The 14,392-nt window shown below is 41.6% G+C and overlaps 1 protein-coding gene across 3 annotated transcripts in view; it reads right to left on the reverse strand.

Moving 5' to 3' along the window:
* Positions 1 to 14,392, reverse strand: part of LOC132386449 (exocyst complex component 3-like) — a 78,614-nt gene that overhangs the window by 17,441 nt on the left and 46,781 nt on the right. For all 3 annotated transcript variants that reach the window (XM_059958740.1, XM_059958730.1, XM_059958747.1), the window contains 2 exons: positions 7,457 to 7,557; positions 5,251 to 5,340 (listed from right to left, as the gene is read on the reverse strand). In XM_059958740.1, the coding sequence (XP_059814723.1) occupies positions 5,251 to 5,340; positions 7,457 to 7,557 (191 nt within the window). The remainder of the gene's footprint in view (positions 1 to 5,250; positions 5,341 to 7,456; positions 7,558 to 14,392) is intronic.

The raw sequence follows: 14,392 nt of genomic DNA on the forward strand, positions 1-14,392 counted from the left end.
TCCTTTAACATCTGCCAGAAAATGCTGAGGATGTTCTACGAGGCTGTGGTGGCCGGTGCTATCATGTTTGCTGTTGTGTGCTGGGGCAGCAGGCTGAGGGTAGCAGACACCAACAGAATCAACAAACTCATTCGTAAGGCCAGTGATGTTGTGGGGGTGGAACTGGACTCTCTGACGGTGGTGTCTGAAAAGAGGATGCAGTCCAAGTTGCATGCCATCTTGGACAATGTCTCCCATCCACTCCATAATGTACTGGTTAGGCACAGGAGTACATTCAGACAGAGACTCATTCCATCGAGATGCAACACTGAGCGTCATAGGAAGTCATTCCTGCCTGTGGCCATCAAACTTTACAACTCTTCCCTTGGAGTGTCAGACAGCCTGAGCCAATAGGCTGGTCCTGGACTTATTTCCACTTGGCATAATTTACTTATTATTATTTATGGTTTTACATTGCTATATTTCTACACTATTCTTGGTTGGTGCGACTGTAACGAAACCCAATTTCCCTCGAGATCAATAAAGTATGTCTGTCTGTTAGCATCACTGAGTCATGACTGAAAGAAGATTATAGTTGGGAGCTTAACGCTAAGGATACACATTGTATTGAAAGATAAGGCAGGTAGGCAGAGGTTGCCATGGTTCTTTTGGTAAAAAATAATATCAAATTCTTAGAAAGAGGTGGCATAGGATTGGAAGATGTAGAATCCTTGTCAGTAGAGTTAAGACTCTGATGGGAATTATATACAGGCTAAGCAGTAGCCAGGATGTGGGCTACAAATTACATTGGGAGATAGGAAACACATGTCAAAAGGGCAGTGTTCTGATAGTCATAGGGGATTTCAATATGCAGGTAGGCTGGGAAAATTGGGTTGATGCTAGATCCCAAGAGATAGAATTCGTAGAGTGCCTACAAGATGGCTTTTCAGAGCAAATTGTGTTTGAGCCCACTAGAGGAAAGGTTATTCTGAATTGGGTGTTGCATAAGGAAGCAGGTTTGAGTAGGGGGCTTAAGGTAAATGAAGCCTTTGGAAGCAGTGATCATAATACGATAGAATTTAAAAGTGCAATAGAGAGAGAAAAGCTAAAATCAGATGTATCAGTATTACAGTGGAGTAAAGGGAATTATAGGGGCATGACAGAGGAACTGGCCAAAGTTGACTGGAAGGAGACACTGGCAGAATGACAGCAGAACAGCAATGGCTGGAGTTTCGTGGAGCAATTCGGAACGGGGATGATAAATTCATCTGAAAGAAGAGATAGTATTCTAAAGGCAGGATGACACAACCATGGATCATAAGGGGAGTCAAAGGTAACATAAAAGCAAAAGAGAGGGCATATAATAGAGCAAAAATTAGTGGGAAGTTAAGAAAACTGGGAAGCTTTTAAAAACCAACAAAAGGTAACTAAAAAGCTGTAATATTAAAGTAAGCTAGCTAATAATTTCAAAAAGGATACCAAAGGTTTTTTCAGATTTACAGTGTAAAGAGTAAAGAAGAAGCAAGAACATTGAGAAGTGACATTGAAGAGGAAGTAATAGGGACAAGGAAGTGGGCGAACTGAATAAGTATTTTACATCTGTTTTCACCGTGGAAGACAGTAATAACATGCCAGAAGTTTGAGAGTGTCAGGGGATAGATGTGAGGGCAGTTGCTATTACTCTGGAGAAGGTGCTTAGGGAACTGAAAAGTCTGAAGGTCACCTGTACCAGATGGACAACACCCCAGATTTCTCAGAGAGGTGGCAGAAGAGATTGTGGAGGCATTAGTAATGATCTTTCAAGAATAACTGGATTCTGGCATGGAAAATGACAAGTGTCACTGCACTCTTTATGAAGGGAAGGAGGCAAAAGAAAGGAAATTATAGACCAGTTAGCCTGACCTCAGTGGTTGAGAAGATGTTGGAGTCAATCATTAAGGTTGAGGTCTCAGGATACTTGGAGACACATGATAAAATGGTTTCCCTAAGGAGAAATCTTGCCTGTCAAATCTATTGGAATTCTTTGATGAGGAAATAAGAAGCATGATGCACTAAGGAGTGTCAGTGGATGTTGTTTACTAGAACTTTCAGAAGGCCTTTGACAAGGTGCCAAACATAAAGTTTCTTAACAAGGCAGGAGCCTATGGTATTACAGAAAAGATACTAGCATAGAAAACATAGAAAACTTACAGCACAATACAGGCCCTTTGGTCCACAAAGCTGTGCCCAACATGTCCTTACCTTAGAAATTACCTAGGGTTACCCACAGCCCTCTATTTTTCTGAGCTCCATGTACCTGTCCAGGAGTCTCTTAAAAGACCCTGTCATATCCACCTCCACCACTGTCGTTGGCAGTCCATTCCACGCACTCACCACTCTCTGCCTAAAAAAATTACCCCTGATATCTTCTCTGTACCTACTTCCAAGCACCTTAAAACTGTGCCCTCTCGTGCTAGCCATTTCAGCCCTGGGAAAAAGCCTCTGACTATCCACACGATCAATGTCTCTCATCATCTTACGAAGGGTCTCAGCCCAAAACGTCAACAGTGCTTCTCCCTATAGATGCTGCCTGGCCTGCTGCATTCCACCAGCATTTTGTGTGTGGATCTTATATACCTCTATCAGGTCACCTCTCATCCTTTGTTGCTTCAAGGAAAAAAGGCCGAGTTCACTCAACATAAGGCATGCTCCCCAATCTAGGCAACATCCTTGTAAATCTCTGCACCCTTTCTATGGTTTCCACATCCTTCCTATAGTGAGGCAATCAGAACTGAGCACAGTACTCCAAGTGGGGTCTGAACAGGGTCCTATATAGCTGTAACAATACCTCTTGGCTCCTAAACTCAATCCCACGATTGATGAAGGCCAATGCACTGTATGCATTCTTAACCACAGAGTCAACCTGTGCAGCAGCTTTGAATGTCCTATGGACTTACACCCCAAGATCCCTCTGATCCTCCACACTGTCAAGAATCTTACCATTACTGTAATACTATATACTATCATCATATCTGACCTACCAAAATGAACCACCTCACACTTATCTGGGTTGAGCACCATCTGCCACTTCTCAGACCAGTTTTGCATCCTATCAATGTCCCGCTGTAACCTCTGACACTATCCAGAACACCTCCAACCTCTGTGTCATCAGCAAACCCATCCCTCCACTTTCTCATCCAGGTCATTTATAAAAATCACGAAGAGTAAGGGTCACAGAACAGAACCCTGCACAGAACAGGTTTGGAAATTGCACCATCTCGGATCGCAAGACCATGCAATGGATAGTGAGGTCAGCTGAGAAGATCATCGGGGTCTCTCTTCCCGCCATTACGGACATTTACACTACATGCTGCACCCGCAAAGCAAACAGCATTATGAAGGACCCCATGCACCCTTCATACCAACTCTTCTCCCTCCTGCCGTCTGGGAAAAGGCACCTAAGCATTCAGGCTCTCACGACCAGACTATGGAACAGTTTCTTCCCCCCAAGTCATCATACTCCTCAATACCCAGAGCCTGGACTGACACCTTGCCCTATTGTCTTGTTTATTATTCACTGTAATGTCTGCACTGTTTTGTGCACTTTATGCAGTCCTGGGTAGGTCTGTAGTCTAGTGTAGTTGTGTGTTTTTTTTTCTGTTTTTGTTTTAAAATGTTGTCTCATTTTTACTATGTACTGTACCAGCAGTTATGGTCGAAATGACAATAAAAATGACTTGAAGTCACATCTTGGAGGTGAGCATGGAAGTTTGATTAGGACTAGTTTGCGTGGCTTGGTGAGGGGCATGTCGTGCCTCACAAGCCGATTGAATTCTTCAAAAAAGAAAAACAAATTGATTTATGTAGTGCAGTAGATGTGATGAAAATGGAGTTTAGTAAGGCATTTGATAATGTTCATTAAGGAAATCAGGAGGGATCAGATCCAGGGAAACCTGGTTGAGTGGATTCAGAATTGGCTTCCCCACAGAAGGGTGGTATTAGTTGGAGCATATTCTGCTAATAGGTATGTGATCAATGGTGTTGCGCAGGGATTTGTTTGAGGACCTCTGCTCTTTGATTTTATATCAATGACTTGCATGGTTCTTTTTGCTTTATACATCAATGATTTGGATGATGGAATTGACGGCTTTGTTGCAAAGTTTTCAGATGATATGAAGATGGGTGGAGGTGCAGGAGGCTATCAGGAATTAGAGAGGCCCCAGAAAGATTTAGACAAATTAGGAGAATAGGCAGAGAAGTGACAGATTTAATACAGTGTCTGGAGGCATATGGTCATGCACTTACGAGAAAAAAATAAAGGGTTGACTATTTTCTAAATGGAGAGAAAATACAAAAATCTGAGGTGCAAAGGGATTTGGGAGGCCTTGTGCAGGATTCCCAGAAGGTTAATTTGCAGGTTGAGCCTGTGGTAAGGAAGGCAAATGCAATGTTAGTATTCATTTCGACTATGAAAAAAAACAAGGATATAATGTTGAGGCTTTATAAGGCACTGTGGAAACCTCACCTGAAATATTGTGAGCAGTTTTGGGTCCTTTATCTTAGAAAGGGTGTACTGTCATTGAAAAAGGTAAAGAGGGTGTTGATGTGAACAATTCCTGGAATGAAAAGGGTATCATATGAGGAGTGTTGATGACTCTGTGCCTGAACTCATGGGAATTTAGAACAATGGGGGGGGGGGGCGAAAGGGGAGGAATCTCATTGAAACCTATCGAACGCTGAAAAGTGTAGATAAGAGTGTATATGGAGAAGATGTTTTGTTTGGTGGGAGAGTCTAGGACCAGAGGCCACAGCTTCAGAATAGAAGGACCTCCATTTAGAATGGAGAAGAGGAGGAATTTCTTTAGCCGGTGGGTGGCAAATCTGTGGAATTCATTGCCACAGGTGGCTGTGGAGGCCAGGTCATTGGGCGTATTTAAGGTGGAGGTTGATAGGCTCTTGATTAGTCAGGGCATGAAATATTACAGAAAGGGGGCAGGAGAACAGAGTTGAGAGGGAAAATGGATCAGCCAGGATGAAATGGCAGAGTAGATGTGATGGCCCGAATGGCCTCATTCTGCTGCTTATGTCTTATCGTCTTAAAATGAGATTTAGACAGTTGCTAGTAACTGCATTTCCAAACAACGTATTTGGTCATTAAAAAAAATTATCAGATAAGGACATGAACATTTATTGGCCCTCCTTATTTGTTTGTGAAAGTGATGTTCAAACTGCAACCATCATTATACTATTTTAGTGTTCAAATTATTTACACTCATCATCAATAAAACTTACCCAAGATCAATGTAGCTGTTGATGCTTACAATCAGGAGTGGCAGTGGGTCTTGGACACTCCGTTTTCTGACCTTCAGGTCTTCTTGGTAGCTGGATTCGAATCACACAGAAACAAAAAAAAAGATTAGTCTGTTAACTCCTGCTGCAACAGAAGTCGAATGGATAAAGAAACTTACTCCTTATTTTGATAATATTTCAATTATTCAACAGAGTACTTTTAACATTTTTATAAATGGATTCAGGATGTTTAGTTCCTGGGTAAAACTATAAAGAGAAATAAAAATATACAGTATTTCACAGCCAAACGTGTTCTTTAATTATAAAAAAAAATGTTAGTGTCCAACTTTGAATGATAATGTTCATGTATAGCCCTTTATTATTTTTACTATGCTCAATTGCTGGGGTTAACTGCAACTTTTTGTGATAACATGACAGCAACAATAAAAATGCAAACAAACTCTGGCATTCAAACGTAGGCCAGCAGAATTGGAAAATAAGAAAGTTAACTGATATCTTTTTGGAGCCTTTGTTGATGACAGCTAGGCTGCTGTGCATAGCTTGTGGCAATGTAACTAATATAGGAAACCCAGCGAAAGGAAAACAATTCACGAAGCTGATGGTCAAAGTTTGTACATGTCAGGAGAGTCTGCATTTCTATTTAGAAAACCACAATAGTGAGGACCTTAAAATTATAAGAATCGGGGAGATGTTTCTATTTGTAGAAATGCTATATACAAACTGCCATAAACTAACACATTAATAATTCCACTAGAAAGTTTGGAAGAACTCTCTACATGGAGAGTGGCCCACTGATGCAGCCAAAAGAGACACTGCCTCACAATGCTGGATACCCAGGTCCAGACATGACATTGAGGGCTGACTGTGTGAAGTTTGCATAATTTCTTGTGCCCATCTGATTTCCTCTTGGTGCTTTTGTTTCCACCCATACCTTAAAAACAAGTGGTTGGCAAGTTAATTGGCCACTGTAAATTGCCCTTCGTGTGTAAGTAAATGATAGAATCTAGGGGCAGTTTATGAGAAAACAGAGAAAGTGTAAAAAAAAGGAATTAATTTTCAATCAGTAAAATGGATGGCTGAGGGTCAGAACACACTTAGTGGGCCGAAGAGTCCATTTCCATGTTACGGTTCTCTCTCTGCAACTCTGGTTAGAAGGTGGAACCTGATGCAAATTTCTCTGATGCCTTTGTGGTGAAGTTACTAATAAAAGGAAGAGAAGAAATGAGAACTAGGGTTATATTTCTCAAGTGGTGTTATTTCTCAAGTTTGAAAAAAATCAGAAGTAGAACTTTTGATCCCTGATTTGATTTTGAGAGAAGATGGCGTTCTTTTGCCAAATATTATCATTTAATTTGAATTAAGTTATATGGTTTCCTTCCAATTTTATTTTTTATATAAATATGAAATGATGGTTGATGACTCTTTGTTTAATATATTTAGATGATGGTCAAACGTATTACTCAGGGGGTTGATACTTAACGGGTTTTTTTATTGTTAGTGGGGGTTTTTTTCTTAGATGGGGATTTTTTCCCCTTCTTTTTTCTATCTATAATTTTTTTTCCATTTTTATATTACAAGATCAGTTTTTTTCTTTTCTTCAGCTTTATTAATTGTATGCATAATAATCTGTTAAAGTTTTGTATCATTTCATAGCTGTTGGTGATTACGTACCAATGAAAAGATTCTAAAAATGAGAACTAGGGTTATATGAGGTGACTTCCACTGAATGTCATATTTCTATGTCAAGGCACTCCTGCATGATCCAGTTATTTTATGAAGAGAAGGCATTCTCTAAAACCAAAAGGGAAATTCAGAAGCTACACAACTATAGCAAGACTGGAAACATATTCCAGATTTAAACAGTCCTAATAGGATAATTAATATTTTTTTCTTTTTCCACCAGGGAAGCACTCTCAAATAATGTAGAATAAATGCTGCAACATTAAACCCGACTCTCTATTCCTATATTGGATTACATTTTATCTTTCTATCCTTTATCATACAATAGACACAAAAATCTGAATCTCTGAGTAAACTGTTTCAGAAGAAGCTGTCACTAATCGTTCTGATTTGCAGTAACTTACTGCAGTTCCACTGCGACAAAAATCACCCGGGTAACTGAGGCTGGAGAGAAATGTCTGTAAACAGGGTTGCCATTTACACAATTAAAGCAATAATAAAAAATTACCAGTGAATTAAATTTGTTAATTCTTTCAGGCAGTAACACAAAACTTTCTCCTTTAAATCTTTGCTGATCTTGCCAGATTCATTCAGGTATGCACTAATGATCTGAAAAGTTAAAACAACTGAGGTTATTATTTGATAACCATATTTAATTTTCTCAATGAAGCTGGCTGAAAAAATACAAACTATATTTGTATATTGTTGATAATTTTTGGAATATCAGATTTAATGTTGATGTTCATTATACTTGAAGCGAATTCCAGTCATTAACCATATCCTGTTTTGCATTACATTGGTATGTGAGGAATCCATGTCATATCCCATGAATCATAGAGCGATAGCAAAGACAGAATAATCACTGAAAGATTTTAAAGCTTTTGCCAGAACATCTGGAACTGTATGCTTAAATTTCTCCTTTCACTCAGTTACAGATGAACCCCACATTACAGGAATGGTTGCATTCCTAGAAAATTGTCCGTATCGCAATTTTCTATATTACAAAACTACATTATCTTTTCAATCTTCAAGAAACAAGAGTTGAAAATAATAAATATACTGTATTCATCCATTTACTTTATCTTCCACATAAATTCTTTGAGAAAATTTTTTTTGCTGCATCTCAAACTTTTTGGGTAGTGATTTGGAAATTCTGTGAAGGTGAATATTTGTTACCCAAAAGACCTGAATATTGAGTTGGGAGTGCTGCCTGTATGTTACTTACACCCTAATCCTAAATGGCACCATGGTGCTAGTTTATCCAAAAATGAATGCATTCTTAGTGCAACAGTTTTAAATTTCCTTTCAGATCAGCAAATATCTCCAAACTTCTTCAGACAATGCATTCCAGATTTAACTAAACTCCAGGTGAAAAAAATCTTCCCCAATTCCAAACACGAAGAAAACTGCAGATGCTGGACATTCAAACAACACACACAAAATGCTGGTGGAACACAGCAGGCCAGGCAGCATCTACAGGGAGAAGCGCTGTCGATGTTTCGGGCTGAGACCTTTCGTCAGGACTAACTGAGAGGAGAGATAGTAAGAGATTTGAAAGTAGGAGGGGGAGGGGGAAATGTGAAATGATAGGAGAAGACCGGAGGGGGTGGGATGAAGCTAAGAGCTGGAAAGGTGATTGGCGAAAGGGATACAGAGCTGGAGAAGGGAAAGATTCCACTTAGCTCACTTACTCCTTAAACATTTGCTTTCCTGTTGTGGGCAGCTCTCCTAAAGTGCCTTCAATGCGCCCGTCAGGATTTTGTGCAACTGAGTCTGGTCTTGCCTTAGTCTTCTCAGCACAAAGCCCATCCAATCTTTCTTTCCTCATGGTTGTTGTATCTCACTGCTGAGCAATATCCTTTCCAGTACAATCACATCCTTTCTATACTGTGATGACCAGAACTGCATGCAGTACTCCAGGTAAGAATTAATTGATGTTTCATATAACTTTACCATAGGCCCCTGTGCCTCAGCTAATACAGGCAAGTATTCTGTCTGATATTGAACTACATTATCTACTACTGCCTCCAAATGTCCTTGTAGATGTACAGCAGGAGTGGGATGTGGGAAGTCTGGGAAAACTCCAGTCTCCCAGATAAACACATCCACACCAGGTGCACTGAGCTGCAGCTCCTGAGAGATCGTATCAAGCAAATGGATCTGCAGCTTGATGGCCTTCGACTCATACAGGACAATGAGGAGGCGATAGACAGGAGCTACAGGGAGGTAGTCACCTATAGGTTGCAGGAGACAGGAAAAAGGGTGACCATCAGGAGGAAGAGGGGAAATGCAGAGCCAGTGCAGAGTACACCTGTGGCTGTTCCCCTCAACGTTAGGTACTATTGAGTGGGATGACCTACTGGGGGAGCCACAGCGACCAGGCCTCTGGCACTGAGTCTGGTGCTGTGGCTCAGAAGAATAGAGAGGTGAAGAGGACTGCAGTGTTGATAGGAGATTCCATAGTCAGAGGAATAGAGATGAGGCTCTTTGGGTGTGATAGAGACATCCGGATGGTACGTTACTTCCCTGCTACCAGGATCAGGGATGTCTCGGATCATGTCTATGGCATTCTCAAGGGTTAGGGTGAGCAGCCAGAAATCTTTGTATATATTGGCACCAATAACATTGTAGACAAGGTGAGGAGGTGCTGAAGAGAGATTTTAGGAAGGTAGGTAGAAAACTGAGAAACAGGACCTCCAGGGTAGTAATATCTGGATTTCTTCCTGTGCCACATGCCAGTGAGGGTAAGAATAGGATGATGTGGCAGGTGAACTGAGGAACTGGTGGAGCAGGCAGGGGTTCAGATTTATGGATCATTGGGATCTCTACTGGGGAAGGTATGATCTGTACAAAAGGGACGGGCTACACATGAACCTGAGGGATTCAATATCCTTGAGGGCAGGTTGGCTTGAGTTGTTCGGGTGGGTTTGAACTAATTTGGCAACGGGATGGAAACTGGAGTGACAGTGCTGAGGATGAGGTAGTTGGTTTACAAACAGAGGCAACATGTAGTGGGAGTTTTAGCAAGGAGAGGCCGATGATAGGGCAAAATTGCAGTCAACAGGGGATTTCAAGAGGGGAAGTTTCTAGAATACCCACAAATGACTTTATAGCGCAGCTCATGGTTGAGCTCACTCTTCTGCATTGGGTGATGTGCAATGAACTAGAATTGATAAGAGAGTTTAAAGTAAAAGATCCCTTCAGGGAAAGTGATCATAATATGATCAAATTCACCCTGAAATTTGAGAAGGAGATGCTAAAGTCAGATGTATCTGTATTACAGAGGAGTAAAGGGAATTACAGAGGCATGAGAAAGGAGTTGCCATAATTGATTGGTAAAGAACGGGAATGACAGCAGAGCACCAGTGGCTGGAGAGCTAGTACTGAGGAAACAAGGAAATGGCAGATGAACTGAATAAATCACACTAGCAGTATGGTGGAAGTTCCAAGTGTCAGGGGTCATGAAGTGCGTGAAATTACCATTGTTAGGGAGAAGTTTCTTGAGAAACCAAGAGGGATTTTTCACAGGTCGATGGTGATTATTTAAAAAGGCTTTGAGAGTGTTTGTCCATTGTACGTGGCCTATCAGCAGCGTCAACAGAGCTTTACCAAGAGGGATTTCTCGCAGGTCGGTGGCAGTTATTTAAAAAGGGAGCTTTGAGTGTGTTTGTCCATTGTTATGTGGCTTATCAGCAGCTATAACCAGAGTACCAATCATGAGTTAGATGGCAGGAAAGGCTCAGGCATAAAAAGGGAGACACTGCCTAGCAGAACAGTCATTGATGGAGTGATCTGAAGCAGTGTGGTAGGGCTTTGGCTTGTGAGGTAAGTGGACTTCATTTTTTTTCTTTCCATTTTCTTTAAGAGGAATAAAGAGCATGTCGGTAGGGTTAATACTTTGCTCTGGGTGTCAGATGTGGGAATCCTGGGAATCTTCCAGTCTCCCAGATGGCCACACCTGCACCAGGTGCACTGAGATGCAGCTCCTGAGAGACCGTGTTAGGGATCTGGAGCTGTGGCTTGATGACCTACATTTTATTAGGGAAAATGAGCAGGAGATAGATATTTGCTACAGGGAGTTAGTCATCCCGAGGTTGCAGGAGTTAGATAAGTGGGTGACTGTCAAGGAAGGAATGGGAATAGCTTAGATATAGAGAGCACCCCTGTGGCCATCCCCCTCAGTAATCATTATCTCATTTTGGATGCTATTGAGAGGGGTGACTTGACAGAGGATGATTACAGCAATCAGGTCTCAGGCACTCTGCCGAGTTCTGTGGTGCAGAAGGAAGAGAAGATGATGAGGAATGCTGTAGTCATAGGGGATTCCATAGTGAGGGGAACAGACAGGAAGTTATGTCAGCCTGATAGAGATACCCGCATTGTGTGTTGCTTCCCAGGTGCCAGGGTATGACACGTCTCGGATCAGGTGCAAAGTATTCTGAAAGGAGAGGGTGAACAGCCAGAAGTCTTGGTATAGTTTGGTACCAATGACATAGATAGAAAAAGAGAGGAGGTCCTGAACAGAGAATTCAGAGAGTTGGGTAGGAAGCTGAAAAGCAAGACCTCCAGGGTAGTAATCTCGGGATTGCTGCCTGTGCCACGTGCTAACGAGCACAAGAATAGCATGAGAGACTGGTGTAGGGGGCAGGGCTTCGGGTTCCTGGATCATTGGGGCATCTTCTGGGGGAGGTACAACCTGTACAAAAAGGACAGGTTACACCTGAACCCAAAGGGGTCCGATATCGTAGCAGGCAAGTTTAATAGAACTGTTAGGGAGGGTTTAAATGAATTTGGCAGGAGGATGGGAACCGGAGTGATAGGGCTGAGGAAGGGGAAAACAGAAATAAATCAAAGATAGCGTGCAACAGAGATTGTAGAAAGAACAGGCAGGAGGATGAGTAGAAGCGTGCTGCAGTTAAAACAGAAAGCAACAAATACTGGACTGAAAGTGTTATATTTGAATGCACGCAGCATAAGAAATAAAATGGACAACCTTGAAATTCAGCTACAGACTGGCAAAAATGACTTTGTGCCCATCTCCGAAACTTGGCTAAAGGATGGCTGCCATTGGAAGCTGAACGTCCAAGGATATACGGTGTATCCAAAAGATGGGTTACTAGGCAGAGGGGGTGGTGTGGCCCTGTGTATAAGAAATATTAAATCATTAGAAAAGGATGACATAGGATTGAAAGGTGTAGAGACTCTATGGGCTGAATTAAGAAATGCCAAGAGTAAAAGGACCCTAATGGCAGTTGTATACAGGCTTCCAAACATCAGCCTGGATGTAGAGTACAAATTACAGCAGGAGATAGAAAAGGTGTGTCAGAAGGGCAATGTCATGATAATCTTTGGGGATTTTAACATGAAAATGGATTAAGAACACCAGGCCAGTACTGGACTTCAAGAGAGAGGATTTGTAGAATGCCTCAGGGATGGCTTTTTAGAACTAGGGAATCAACTGTGCTGGACTAAATGTTGTGCAATGATCTGGTGGTGATAAGAGAGCTTGAGGTTAAGGAACCCTTAGAGAACAGTGATCACAATATGATCGAGTTCACTTTGAGATTTGAGAAGGAGAAACTAAATTCCAATGTGTCAGTATTTCAGTGGAATAAAGGAGATTACAATAGCATGAGGGGGAACTGGCCAAAGTTGACTGGAAAGGAACACTGGCAGGAAGGAAGGACAGCAGAGCAGCAATGGCTGGAGTTTCTGCAAAAAATGAGGGAAGTGCAAGACAGAAATATTCCAAATAAGAAGAAATTTTCAAATGATAGGACACTATCATTGATGCAGTAGATGTGGTGTACTTAGATTTTCAGAAAGCCTTTGACAAGGTACCACACATGAGGCTGCTTAGCAAGGTAACAGCCCATGGAATTACAGGGGTGTTACAAGCATGTTTGGAGCATTGGCTGATCAGCAGAAAGCAGAGTGTGGGAATAAAGGGATCCTATTCTGGCTGGCTGCTGGTTACCAGTGGAGTTCCACAGGGGTCAGTGTTGGGACTGCTGCTTTTTCCAATGTATGTCAATAACTTGGACTATAGGATTAATGGATTTGTGGCTAAATTTGCCAATGATACAAAGATAGGTGGAGGAGTGGGTATTGTCGAAGAAACAGAGAGCCTACAGAGAGACTTAGATAATTAGGGGAATGGGCAAAAAAGTGGCAAATAAAATACAATGTGGGAAAGTGTATGTTTATGTACTTTGGTGGAAGAAATAAACGGGCAGACTATTATTTAGATGGGGAGAGAATTTAAAATGCAGAGATGCAAAGGGATTTGGGAGTTCTTGTGCAAGGTACCCTAAAGGTTAACCTCCAGGTTTAGTCAATGGTGAAGAAGGCTAATGCAATGTTAGCATTCATTTCTAGAGGTACAGAATATAAGACCAGAGATGTGTTGTTGAGGCTCTATAAGACATTCATGAAACCACACTTGGAGTATTGTGAGCAGTTTTGGGCTCCTTATTTTAGAAAGAATATACTGACATTGGAGAGGGTTCAGAAAAGCTTCACGAGAATGGTTCCACAAATGAAAGGGTTACCATACAAAGAACTTTTGGCAGCTTTTGGGCTGTATTCCCTGGAGTTCAGTAGAATGAGGGGGAATCTCATAGAAACATTGTGAATGTTAAAAAGCCTGAACAGATTAGATATGGCAAAGTTATTTCCCGTGGTAGGGGAGTCTAGGACAAGAGGGCACAACGTCAGGATTGAAGGATATCCATTTAGAACAGAGATGCGGAGAAATTAATTCAGTCAGAGGGTGGTATACCTGTTGAATTTGTTGCCACAAGTGGCTGTGGAGGCCAAGTCATTGCGTGCATTTAAGGCAGTGATAGATAGGTTCTTGATTAGCCAGGGCATCAAAGGGTATGGGGAGAAAGCTGGGGAATGGGGATGACTGGAAGAATTGGATCAACCCATGATTGGATGGTGGAGCAGACTCGATGAGCCGACCGGCCTACTTCTGCTCTTATATCTTATGGTCTTATGGAAATTGAAAAGTCTGAAGCTAGATGAGTCACCTTGACCACGTGGTAATTACTCCAGGGTTCCGAAAGAGGTGGCTAAAGTGAATGTGGAGGCATTGGTAATGATCTTTCAAGAATTACTTGATTTTGGAATGTTTCTGGAAGACTGGAAAATTGCAACGGTCACTCTACTCTTTGAGAAGGGAAAGAGGCAGAAGAAAGGAAATTATAAGACAGTTAGTCTGACGTCAGTGGTTGAGAAAATGTTAGTGTCGAGTATTAAGGAAGAGGCCTCAGTGTATATGGAGGTACATGATAAAATTTGGCCACAGTCAGCATGGTTCCCTCAAGGGAAAATTTTGCCTGACAAATCTGTTGGAATTCTTTGAAGAATTAACAAGCAGCATGGACAAAGGAGAATTGGTTGATGTTGTATACTTGGATTTTCACAATGCCTCTGACAA

Source organism: Hypanus sabinus, chromosome 2 (assembly GCF_030144855.1).
Source record: "Hypanus sabinus isolate sHypSab1 chromosome 2, sHypSab1.hap1, whole genome shotgun sequence".
NCBI classification, from domain to species: domain Eukaryota; kingdom Metazoa; phylum Chordata; class Chondrichthyes; order Myliobatiformes; family Dasyatidae; genus Hypanus; species Hypanus sabinus.